Here is a 13,545-nt window from a genome sequence, read left to right on the forward strand (position 1 = left end):
TCTTCTCACTTTGAATTCACCGCCCCCTTGCAGACCCACTCAGACACCCCGGGAACCCTCTGGGCCCCACCACTCCCCCTCTTCACCCTAAACGTGACCCTCTGCCCAGGAGGGACATATTTGGTGAGCTCAGGTCACTGCAGTGTGACGCATACAGAGCTCTACTTACACTTTCATTGTCTCTGTACTCAGGCATGCTAAGGCCCTTTGGCACCAGTATTATTGGCTTGACAGTGTATGAACAATGTATTTTTAAACTTTGAGGCACTTAAGCTTGCTCATTTTTATCTTGACCATTATTTATTTCTTTTAACTTTTTCAACACATATTTTCAACTATTTTGCATTGAAATGTTATATTGTATAATGGCCTTTACAGTACATACTTCTTCAGGAGGTTCATTACATTGTATGTGCTTTTTAACTTGATATGTATGTGTTAGGGTTGATGACAGCAAAGCGCTGAAAACCTGAAGATATATTATTACAGTGGAACATGGATTTTGTGGTGATAGTTGATTCCACTTCTCCCATGTGACATAATTGTGTGTTGAATGTTGAAATAACTTGCTGCCCTGTTTCTTCACTTGCCTTGATGAGAAAATTTGAGTTTTACAATCTCATCAGTAATCACTAGGGTAGTTGAGCAATTGGCCAGAGAGAATATAGATGAAACCAATTGAACTTCTTTTGCATCTCAGCAGTTTTTACACCACTTTCTCAAGCGCTCCTCTTTTTGTCCTCCCTTCCCCAGATGTGAAGAAGGACTGGTCGGACCATGCTCTGTGGTGGGAGAAGAAGAAGACATGGCTGCTGAAAACCCACTGGACTCTGGACAAGTACGGCATCCAGGCCGACGCCAGGCTGCTCTTCACGCCGCAACACAAGCTCCTGCGCCTCCAGCTGCCCAACATGAAGCACATGAAGGTCAAGGTCAACTTCTCTGACCGTGTCTTCAAGGCCGTGTCTGACATCTGCAAAACCTTCAGTAAGTTGCATGCATGACTCTTTTTACAAGAAAGCGGGGCAGGGCAGCATCCACTGGGGGCTTGTCTTTGTTGAAGAGGTGAAAAACGGTCAGGAATCAGATCTGAGATGAGATGTGACTCATTCACAGTGAGTTGTGGGAATTAAAATCTATTTGTGGGTATAAGGGAAGGTTAAATCCTCTACAGTGAGCTGAAGATGCAAACCAAAGCACTTCCTTTTTAATACTACTTTTGGAAAGCTCCTGGAAGTGTTTTTGCCTCAGACCTTGCTAGTCGTGCCCTTCCTCATGCGTTGTTTTTATCCCTTGCTATTTGTTATGTTTATTAAACACTGAGCTCTGGAGTCATCTTTCCAAACCAGCAGTCCACTATTAGCTCTGGAGACAAGCCCTTGGAAGACGGGCTCGATCAGTCTCACATCTCTGTTTAGTAAACAGAGACTACAAGTCTGATTTGGCCTTATAACACAGGTGCATGCAAAAGTCCAGATTCACATACACAGGAATACTCTCACTCTTTCTTTTCTTTCTTTTTCTGTCTTCCTCACCCCCAAGTGTCCCCTCAGCCAGTATCAGAGTGTCTAAATTTAACTGTCCCCCGTGGTCTGAGGAGCACCCAGAGGTCACACACCATCCACTATCGATATCTTCCATCACTGGTACTACAGTGCCCTGTCAGAAACGTGTCAGAGGTCACACACAGGAGCCCGGTGACCCCTGACCCTGTAACGCCCACAACTCCCAGCGTCACAGCGGCTCCCGTCCTCACCCCTTGCCCTTGCCCCTGAGTCACTGTCTCCAGTATGGCTTGCAGATTTAGAGAAAGGCCCCATATAAATCCTTCCATCGGGCACTATGCTGGACACCTGTTGGGTCTTTGTCACTGGACTGTGTTCAGTAAGCAGGATCACGGGCTCCAGTGACTGCTCTCCTGTTTTCATTGGCCTTAACAGGTAGCACTCTGCCTTGTTTTTAATTTGACAGGAATGGAATTTAGGCTTTTTTTTTTCCAAAAGGCTAAAGATGACCACAAAACACTTCTGTGAAATGAGAAGAAGGAATCACACATTTAATGGAGTATAAATACACACATTGGTTGTTTTTGAAAGGGGAGGCGGGGTCCAGGCCAGCACTACTTCTCTAGGCCAGTCCTAGTTAGGAATGTGTCTACTGCTCCTGTAATAAATCTATTTTAGCTTGGCAGAAAGTCAGGACAAATTGCTTTTGGCTGACTTGGCGCATGCCAGGATGTCGCGAGATGACTTACAGTGCAGTGTGATGCTCTTCTACTGTTATGTTTACCTCACTGTACATTGTTGCGGGGATTTCTGAAAGCGGATGGTGTAACTTCTGGTTATATCAGCTGAGTGGGCCTGGAAGTATTTCATTTTTTGTTATCTGGGCAACTTTCAGTTTTACAATTTCCTGTGCATATTTTCCACTGACTGCCCGAGAGCTGCATGGCATAGAGAATGAGAGGGGACAGGAAGAGATGAGGCCTGTCCAACTGGCCTTCACTCCAGACATCAAAAAGGGAGGGGCAGAGATATTAGGAGAGAGAGGAGACTGGATTTTCCTCTTAGCAATGTGCAGCTCACCCTTGCTCCAGTTCATTCTCTCATAATGATTTGTTTGGAGGGGGTTTTTGCCCTGGGATGTCCAGTCTGTTGATCACACAGAAGCTGTTTCCTGTTTCAAAACGAGTCAGAGTTCATTCTGCAGTGTAGTAGTGGTAGTGGTTCATTTTATCTCCTCCTACTCCTTACTTTTTACCCTTCCTCTCATTCCTGTGATCACTGCTTCAGAATAATAGACCTTTTCATATGTCTGTCTGGAAGATTCACATATGTATTTAATTCAGATTTAATATCTCACTCCTGCCTCTCACTCTCTCTAGTGAAACTCTAACCTCAACAATGAGTCTCCCATACATTAGCAGAGCATATCTACTTACCACTCCCGGTTAAATGTATCAAACCAATTATCATTGCTATATCTCTCCCATGTCCAAGGCAGCTGTGTAAAGTCCAGCCCCCTGACACAGACATAGCCCATCTGGACCAGCTGGGAAGGAAGAGACCACAGCAAAAGGCCGATGTCCTGGCCTGGCAGAAATCACTCTGTTCCACTCTTGTTTTGAACTCTGATTCTCATTGGCAGCCTTTCTATCCTGCACAGCATCGTTTATTTGGCTTGTCACACGCACAGATAGCAAAGCAGAGGCATGAGTGATTTTCCACTTTTAGTTGCAAGATCATGTTTTTTTTCACTCTGTCCACATTCTGAGAGTTCTCAGAAGTATGTGTGCTTTTTGAAGTCCAAAGAATTTCTCTGCTGGTGTTTGCTGTGTCACGGTGCCAGCTGAAATACTGTAGAACGGCCCGGTGAAGTATTTACACCGTACAAAAGGCAAGGTATGTAGCTGTGAAACAACCGGACCGGCGCTGGTTGGCATTGGCTCAGGCTTTTGGAACATTTCATTTGTCGAACGAAGAGTCACATTCAGACGTTAACAAACTTGTCGTGTCTAGACAACCCAAACTCACTTCAGCCACCTTAAACACAACTAAACATGTGCACTAAACAATCACACACCTACACACATGGCTGTTGTCTGTCTTGCTCTTCCTGTGAGCCTGGGCAGGAAATGTAGCCTTCACCAATGACTAACACATGACTGTGGACCTGGGGGCCTGAGGTGGTGAGAAGCAAGGCTGCTTCTCTCAGCAAAGCACTGAACACTACTTACAACTAACAGCAGTCACACTGTTCCACTTAACCACTGTTCTTGTTTAGTAAGCACTTCTTTGCTACTGTGCCTGGGTCTTTCCATGATTCTCTGGAAAATGTAAGAGGCGGCATCAGCGCTGTAACCTGTAACGTGTTCTGCCCCAAAAATCTCAATTTCTTTATCAGTGGAGTAAATGATTTAGGCCGTAAGAAGAGAGGTTGATGGCAAGGGAAGGAAATGATTTATAGATACATGGAAGCTAAAGAGATTAGGATGACTGATGCAAAGTAGGACGGTAAATCAATGGCCAGAAAGTGGTGGGTAGTGTATCAGTGAATGCCTATCATACACTAGTAGAATTCTCTGTTTATCATGAAAACAAAATGGAACTAAGCTGCCACACTCTGTAGGCCACCACACAGGGATACTTGTCACAACACCATTGAAAACACAGGGCAGGGCTGCTTCAAATGCACCACATCACGTGCCTCTGTTAATGTCAGTGCAGAGACATGGAGGAAGACAGGGAAGCGTGTTTTGTAAACCCCTGACTGGATAAAACCCAGGATTCAAGGATTCAAGGATTCAAGGTTTATTCGTCACATGCATGAATGTACAGGTACAGCAGCAGTGAAATGTAATTGCAACAACTCCGGCACTGTGCAAGTAAAAAATAAAAATAAAAAATAAAAATAATAATAATAACGATAATAATAATAAAAAATAAAAGAAAATAAAAATAAAAATAAAGATAAAATAGAAGAATAAATGACATTCCTATATACATGATTGTATGATTGTTCAATAAAAAGGGGAGCATCCTGATGACACTCTTCAATTCAGTTCAATTCAAACCACTTTATTCATTTCCTAGGGGCAATTTAAAAGGCACAGGAGTAGCACACATCAAGGACATACAAAAAACAATGGCAAGTTGCAGGTGCATTATAAAAACCGCAGTTCATTTAAAGTGTAAGTGTAGACTATAGAGTCCCAAGTACTTAGTCACTGATAAAGTGCACAGTGCAATAAGTTAAAGCTGACCATGGACGGAGGGGGGGCAGTGATGAGGGGGACTGGGAGGGGTCAGAGTTCAAAAGCTGGACAGGACTCTGATTTGTTTGAACATAGAGATGGCATTTCATTCACCAATTTTTCATAATTTTCATAATTTCAGATGAAAATATTACCAGATTACCAGAAAAATGACTATGCCATGATATCGACTGTTACTGTCTAAAAATTTATGGCTATTGTGATATAAAATTTTGCCTGTGTCTCCTGCCGCTATAGCTAGATCAGGATAACATTTGAAAAAAGTGAACTGCAGTGAAAGGACCGGTCAGGGTGCCCTGTCCTCCAAATATCTCTTTGGGTTTATATGGGACTGTTGCTTCATCGTTTTGGTCCAGTTAATTTATGGCCCGTCAACCTGTGGTCTACTTGACTGGCCCAAATGTCCTGGCCAATGTTGTCATAACACAGGAGGAGTGCGGTTTAGCCTCAGCTCCAACTCCCAAATTAAAGAGCAGTGTTATCCTTTTTGATTGGCCTTTTAGCACCTTTCAGCCCCCTGTTAGACAGGGCAAGAGATGCTCTGGCACCCAGTTGGCTGAAAAGTAGAATAAACCTTGTACATTTGCCATGTTTAAATTTTTAGTTATCAAAGTGGTTTCAAGATTGATGTAAAGCTTTCCTTAAAGGTTGACTAAAGTATAGTACTTACATTAAAGTCATCCACCAATATTTATATGTATTTGGTGTATGCTTATGCCACTTTCTATTATTATTAGTATTGTTTCTATACTTCCTCTAAATGGTATCATAAAATCCCTTCCATCTCCAACCTTAACTCTCATTTTCTTTATTTTATTTCTTTTTCCATCTGTTCTCTCTTTTGTGATCATTCTGACTGCAGTAATATTGTCAGACCATCCTTGTGCATTCACGTCCTTTTGATTGCTTGTAATCTTGCTAATCGAGGAATTTAAGATTATTCCAAAGCTGCACTATATATCAGCTATATCCTTAGATTATAAATGTGTACGCAGTGTGCCCTGTTACATATTTCTCCGCAGACTGAGTCTATAGGTTGGTTATTTCTTATTCCAATCTATCCTGGGAAAAATTTTGATTTAGTAAACAAAGGAGGCAATCAGGTAAAATCTCCTTACTTTTCTCTCCATGTAGGGTCTCTTGTCTTTTGAGATGGTAAACCATGGTGCTGTAAAATTAGAATATGACGGTATTTGTGATTCCTCTGTGGTCGGCTGTACTCACTCCAGTGAATCATGCGTTCCAAGGAGTAGACCTAGCAAGCCTAGCTGGCTCTGCAGTGAGTCGCTCTCTCCTGGCCCTAAGCCTGGCTCCTGCCACAGATCTGGATGATGGAAGACTGGGCCTTACTGTGTATGTGTCAGGGCTGCTGATGGGAAGCCAACCAAGCTTTTGTAAACCCTTCAACCATCAGTCAGCCTCGCACTTCTGATACACATCACAAGTATCTCCACAGGGTAAGAACTGATTTTTCCACCAGATCGTACCTTTTCAAGCCCTCATGAAATGATCTCTTGTTACTTATACATTACCAGTGAGCATAAATAAAAAAAAAACAAAACAGTAAAGCCCTCACATTTTTTAACAAACCTGCCCTGCCTCCCATCCAATCAGATAAAACAGTGTTTGATATCCAGCTGGTTTACACTTTTAGATGGCCCTTCCACATGTTATGTCCCACCTCAACATCCTGTTATAAAAGGAAATACATAAAATCAAGGATGTCTACCTGACATTCCATGGTATCTTAAAATAATCACCATAAACAATACTAAACTGTATTTGTTAGCTTGTATGGAAATGTAATTTAAATTCTTGTTTGTTTGTGAAATTCTTGTGGAGCACTGATACTGGTTTTAGTCTGTTTAGGTCTTCTGTTTTTTATCGTTGTCATTTAATGTTCCTTGTGCTATTTATGGTTTATCAGATGTTGTATTCCCAAAATGTCTACTTCTTCTCTTTTCATTGGGGTGATGAAAAGAAGGTCTCTATCACTTTATTTATTTACCTTGTCCAGCCACTTTCCACCTCCTCTCCTGTTTATTACGCAGTCATGTGCTAGGAGTCTGTTTTAGGGTCTAAACTATTGGTACAATGGTGAATTTCTCTTGATAATAATCATGAACTTGTTACAAACAACGGATTTAAACATAGTGATCTATGGTTATTCTTTCTATTATTATCATTATTTTTCATGACTTTAACATTTACCATGCACTAGATCATGTAACAAAATCTCAAAATATTATGTCAGACTTTTCTTGTCTGAAATTTGATCTGTACAGCATTATAATTTTAAATTTTTGTCGGTACATAAAAATGTCAGAAAGAAGTTATTTACAGCAGTTATATCAGATGTTCCTGATGTTGAAGATGATGTCACAGGAACAAATATTGAAACTGACTCAGTTGCTTGACATCGTAGTAAAATGCCACATGCTTCTGCTATGCCTCACCGGGAGACACAGACCTGTGCGTCCACGTTGAGACGAGCCAAATACACACTTCATGGTGCCTCTCCTCACACCACTCCGCAGGACTAAAGCCAGGCAGCACGACTGCACTCACATGGCTGTATAAGGGCACGGGCTTGTGCTTCACCGCTGCAGCACAGAGAGAGAGAGAATGAGGAAGAAGGGAGGCAGAGACAGAGAGCGAGCTCCCATCTGGTAGTTCTTAAAACCCCTGGAATGCTTTTGCTTTAGTTACACAAACTAAACAAGCATCCTCGCCAAGCCAAGAAGTTCTGTCTCCCCCTAAGGATTCAAACTCCTCTGCTCTCTCTTTTCCTCCCCTCTGTTACAGTCTCTTCGTCACTCAGTCTAAAATGCCTCTTTCTATCTTTAAAAAAAATTAGGGTAGATGGGAGTTTGTTTTTTTTTTATGGATATGAGAAAATGAAAAATTTTTACCACTCTTCTGCAGACAACGTAATGGAAGCAGTGAAATAAAAGTTCTCAAGTATCAGCTGCTTCCCACCGTTTATGTGGAATCCTAGAGAAGAGCAAATCCAGCTGAGCGTCCAGCTGTGCTTCTAGACTATAGCTCCATCTATTCTAGGCTGACACGATCTGGCCGCCTCACCTACTACATCAGAACCATCCCAAGCCTGTCCTAAAACGTCATCATGGCTGCTGACTGATGGTTCCCTGGCCTCCTCCAGCCTGAGGGAGGAGAGGAGAGAAGCCAGGGAAGGAGCCTGCTCTGTTTTAGTCATCATATTGAATGTGGTGTATGTGCCTCACTGTCTGATTGGGATCTTGCACATAGTTCCTCTATTTCCACATTCACGTGGTGTTAGGATATGATTTTTAGTCAGTCTTCGGTGATGGATTCATGGTGTTTTTGCTGTTTTATTACTCACAGACAACTATCAAAATAGTGAGTTGTGTGTGGGTGTGGGGGGATTGATTGTGTCTTCCCTGTCTCGTAGGGATTACACTTAAGCTGCCTTTTCACCGCAGGAACTTTCCTCAGGGACTAGGAACCTTTCGAGGGACTTATTGTGTTTCCACAACAGGGACCGGGGTCTAAAGTTCCAGGGACATTATTTTACCCCCCAAAAAGTCCCTGCTTGGGGGGTAGTACTTTCCAGAAGTGTGCAAGAACTTTGAGGGTGGGTCTTGCAGTGCTAAACATTTCTGATTGGTCAAGTACTCGCAACATTTTACTTGAACTGCCATTTTTCTGCAGCTGTTTGTTTTATCTTCACTGTTGACTGATGCCATGCTCTTGATACCAAGATAGTCAAGATAGACAAAACCTAACTTTTTTTTTTTTTCCCAGCGTATTTTTCAGATGAAATGGGCGGGTGCATTGAACCGCAGGCTGCAGAGGCTAGTGTGTTTGCCACTGTTTACCCTCATTCATCAGCTGAGTAACTTGCCTAATCTTTGCAGGTCTTTAGACTGCAGTGGAAGTGCAGACAACAGTGGGCTGAAGGAGCATATTAGTTCCTTGAAACGTAGTCCCTGGGACTTAAAGTTCCGGGTACTTTGGGTGGAAATGTGGCTTTAGAGCAAGATTTGCTGGGGCCCTGAGAAAAGGGATTTTCAATTTTCCACCCCTCATGTGCACAGCTGTTTACAATTGTTACCCTCCTCCTCTGTTCCTCCGCTCCTTTTTGCTTTCTGCCTCTCTCACCATATCTTCAGCATAAAGTTGCCTCAGCATTGCTATGTTTGCCATCTTTGCAGAGTCTATATGATGCAGTTTTGTGTTGTGTCTTTTTTTTTTAACCCTGCAGATGAAAGAATCCAAATTATGTCTTTGGTGACACAGTGACAAAACATCTGCCCATCTTGGGGTCTGGATTGGCTTGGCTGTGTTGCTAGGCAAGGTTGTGTTTATCTGACATCAAATGAACTCTCTCTTTCTCTCTCACCCGCCCCCTCCCTCTAGATATCCGCCACCCAGAGGAGCTGTCTCTACTGCGTAAGCCCCGTGACCCCAAGAAGAAGAAGAAAAAGTTGGAGGAGGCAGAGGAGGAGGCTCTGGAGCTGGAGGGTCCTCTGTTAACCCCTGGATCAGGTGAGCTGACGACGATAACTCCCACGTGGAGATCTAGCACCAAAACTCTGGGTTACAATTCATTGATAAAGATAGTCCTCACATTTTGGGCTCTCTCTCAAAGAGCGTGGTGTGTTGGTTTTGAAACTCCCACAGTTATGGCCTGTCACTGATAAACCAGAAGTCTGTACATGTCCAGAGCCAAGTGCAGCCTTTGCTGGTTTTCAGCTCAATTTAAATCGACTTAAAACAAGCCTGAAATCTTGGGATGAGTCAGATCACTTACAGCTAATTTAGGAAGTGTTCTGTCATCAGAATTTAAAATTTGAAAAGCACTTCGGTTTAAAGATGTACATACCTTGTTTTGGATGAAATAATTGAGAATGACTGTTATATCATCAGCCACTGAAGAGCAGTTGCACTTTACATTTTTAGTTCAAAGAGAGTTTCCGTGTATGCAATCACATTTTTCTTTTTTGTTCACATTTTCTTTTAGTTTTCTTTACGCTAATTACAAAGTAGGTGGGTCATATTTTCTATATTTCATTTTGAAGTGTTATAATCTCCTTCCCTCCAGCAACAGGTTGATTAGCAGGTTCCACTGGCCTCCACGGAGCATCATCCATATTCTTTTTTTGTAATTGCTCTTGTGGTTCGAAAACCGCTAAGATAACTGCACTTTGCTGCAACCCGGTTTCTAGTGACCAAATATGAATGTGTGAGTTTGAGGCCAGTGTGGGATCTGCAGACCGGGCTCTCAGCTCCTTGGCAGGGAGGACGAAGAATGGTTGAGATTCCACACATAGTTGGTCACGCTGCCATTTTAAACCCAAACCAGGCTACACGACTGCAGTTTTACTAGCCCTCCCTTCTCCTCCTATCTTCCCTCTCTCCCTCCCAACCTCCACCAGTGATGAGACAGCTACAGCCATGTGAGCAGAGAGGAGCAGAACAGGCCATACCGCTGTCTCAGACTTGGCATTAACCAAAACTCCTAATGAGGCTAAGTGGGACTAATTGTCTGGTTTCAGGACTCCTCCTACTCTGATGTGATCTGGTCTCTTCACAGGCACCTTACACTACATTCATTACTACTATCAACGTAATTGATGGCTTGACCACTGTTGATATATTGTGGGCAGTGCTGGAGTTCCTGACTTGGGTGTCTTGCAACAACAAGGACATAGAGAAATGTAATCGACACATTATCATGCTAATTTTGTGACGCATGGCTGTGTTTTGTTTTGCTGTGAAGGAATAACTCATGCAGCTTGACATTAGCTTGCACACAATGGCATTATCTGAATTTGCTATGGCAATCTTACTGTGAAATGTAATGTTTCAGCTCTTGTCAGATGGCAGTCTCTGAATGTTACTTTCAAGTGTTTTATTCTTGTTCTCTTTAAAGAAATTATTATAGGCAAGGGGTAAACATTAGACCTCACCATCCATTCTTTTTTAAATCATGAAATGTAATGTTTATTTAGTTGTTAGCACATCTGTAGGAAAAATAGGTGCCGAAATCTGATTGGCTGTTGATGGTCAGTGACCACCACAAGTTCACCTTCAGTTAATTTTCTTCAGCCGACAAACAGGTTGAAGGCTGGATTGTTGGCCGAGTTAGCTATTTTAGATGGAACGGACTGTCTCTGGCTTTTTTTAATCAAATTGTTGGCACTGTGAATGCACTATAACTCATGCATCATGCACATACTTGCACCCTGACACGTGAGAGACACGGTGCACTTCCAAACAGATAACAGATTATCTGCATATACATCAGTATATGCAGATATACGTCAGTATATGCAGATAATGAGGGGAAGAACACGCAAAGCAGTAGTAGCGCTTCAGTTATATTCCATGTTTATTTGTGGAACCAGCACATGATTATCACACCCAGGGTTGCATCATTACATTTCTTCAAGGGTTTGTGTGCTTCATTAGTGCTTCACTGCATGCTATTCCCCTTGGTGTTGATGTGAACTTTTACCATTCCCTTTTCACTGCCTAAAAATGCCCTGATTTGGTCCCAGTGGGTGGTTGTGGTCACACTATAGTGGTAGAAAGGAGAATCAGCGGGAATGTGCAGAATCTGTTTACTGTACACTGCTCTACTTATCTCTGTTTCTCTTGCACACACACACATATACACAAGCATGCGCATGCACATGCTCACATAGACACACACACACACACACACACACACACACTTCCTGCCGCACTGCCCTATCGGATCACATGCTAGAGTCAGAGTATGCATTTCATGGCCAAGTTGTAGGGAGTTATTCCGTCCCCTGTGAGGAAGGGCTGGCCTCTTAGCCAAGGTCTCCTGATGGGAATCACAAGGGCCAGGCTCTGCAGGGAGGCCAGCGATGTAATCACCACACAGCACATCAACCAGAAACACACCCCATCTCCTCTCTCGTCAACTGCTACTATTCCACTCCGCCTTGGAAATGAAGAGAGAGCAACAAAGAGAGAGAGGCACAAGAGGCTTCTTAATGTGTTGTGCTGCCTGCTTTATTGTAGAGCTAAATCTCTTCATAGTTAGATGTTCCAACCTTTTTACCCAACTGGCTCTCCATACCCCTTGCTTCAAGAGGCCTTTTGCTTGTACCAGGCTGTCAGTAAATATTTGTGGTTAACTGAATAGTGAATGAAAACATAGCTTAAATGCCTTTCGTATACTGTTATATCCTGATAGAGTATAGGTGTTGTCTTTTCCTGGTTTCAAAGGCTGCATTAGGTAAAGGGATGCAATTTTCAGACCTTATTAGACTGTTGTAGCTGCGTTGTTGCTGTATTTGCCTCTTTCTGGTTCGTCATCATATCCAAATTGGAATCCTAATAAACCAGCCGAGCAATAAACTAGTAAAGCAAATAGCATGATTTTGTTCATGGTGTATAACTCACACACATTTATACACATACTGTTCAGTGCAATACACACCTCTGCAATGAAGGCAAGTGAGTGAATGGTCAAAACTCAATAAGGAGAGCACATGGAGTTTTTTTCCACATAAATACTGGCTTTGCAATCTTTTCCCCAACTCTGACCTCAGCCTCTACCTTTAAATGCACCAGTTTGGAAACTCCTGCCCCCTGTCTGTCTGTCTGTCTGTCCACACACTCATGTAATGAGACCCACAGAATGGTTCATTTTGTTGGAAAAGCCATGTTACGAATCCTCAGCTGTTGTTGCGGCTCAGACTTAAAGCTAGGATCATGGCCGTGATGTCGGTTCACTGGATCTCACTAGGCCTCCTGTGTCGATAGTGTCTGTTGTATCTAATTATCTTTCCTGTCTGCGTGGAGAATGACATGCCTTTAACATCCAGTACTTCACATCTGCGCTGCTATGCAGGGTGGGGTCACACTGACCAGCGCCTTGCCTGGGTTTTTAATCAGTCATGCCCTGTTGGATGAATATGAATGGGTGGATGGAAATGATGGAACATCTATGGTCATGCCAGGGTGATCTCCCTCTGCAAAGAGGGTAAACTGAGTCATCCACTCTGAGGTTGGCAGTCGGCACTTCCCATGGAAACGCCGAGGATCTCCTTATTCTCGTGTTCCTCTATTTGTCTTTTTCTATTCTGTCTTCCCCTTGTCTTTTTATAGAGTTTTATCTTTAATCTGTCCACTTGATGTTTTTGTTCCCATTCCACTACTTTTCTCCACTCCTTCCCTGTCTTTCTTTCTCTTATTCTTTCTGTTTCCATCCTAGCCTCTGAGATAATATACATCGGACCTGTCAAAGGTAAGCTTTCCTCTTCCACTGTCCCTTACTCTTCTGCACTGCTTCCTCACCCCTTTCCTTTGCCCCCCTCTCCCTTTCCTCCACCCCCACAGCTGGAGTGCTCAGGTCACTTGACAAGCCACAGCTGTTGAAACTAGCAGCCGAGTCACCTGACAGCTCTATCAGAGGGAAGTCAGCTGATTTGGGTGGTCACATGACAAAGGCTTTGCCCCCTCCATTAGAATCCAGCTGAAAGCTCACTCTTCCTTAAAGCTATCCCAGGTCTGCTCACTGTGCCTGTTGACTGTTATGCAGGACAGCTGATCACTTATTAGCTTGCAGCAGCTACAGTGTTTTTAGAGGAAACTGTAGGTGGTTAGTCAGATGGTTAGAAGTACATTAGGCAAAATTTGTTTCCAATATATGCAAACTTACAATTAGATATTTAATATTGTCCTACTGTAGTCGTTCAGAAATTTGAAAGGTCACATGGTCTGCCGGAACATAATTGTTTCTTAGC

The 13,545-nt window shown here is 42.9% G+C and overlaps 1 protein-coding gene across 2 annotated transcripts in view; it reads left to right on the forward strand.

Annotated features, from left to right (window-relative positions):
- Window positions 1-13,545, forward strand: part of fermt2 (FERM domain containing kindlin 2) — a 44,302-nt gene that overhangs the window by 14,248 nt on the left and 16,509 nt on the right. For both annotated transcript variants that reach the window (XM_030044723.1, XM_030044724.1), the window contains exons 3-4: window positions 754-987; window positions 9,176-9,304. In XM_030044723.1, the coding sequence (XP_029900583.1) occupies window positions 754-987; window positions 9,176-9,304 (363 nt within the window). The remainder of the gene's footprint in view (window positions 1-753; window positions 988-9,175; window positions 9,305-13,545) is intronic.

Source organism: Myripristis murdjan, chromosome 22 (genome assembly GCF_902150065.1).
Source record: "Myripristis murdjan chromosome 22, fMyrMur1.1, whole genome shotgun sequence".
In the NCBI taxonomy this organism is placed as follows: Eukaryota; Metazoa; Chordata; class Actinopteri; order Holocentriformes; family Holocentridae; genus Myripristis; species Myripristis murdjan.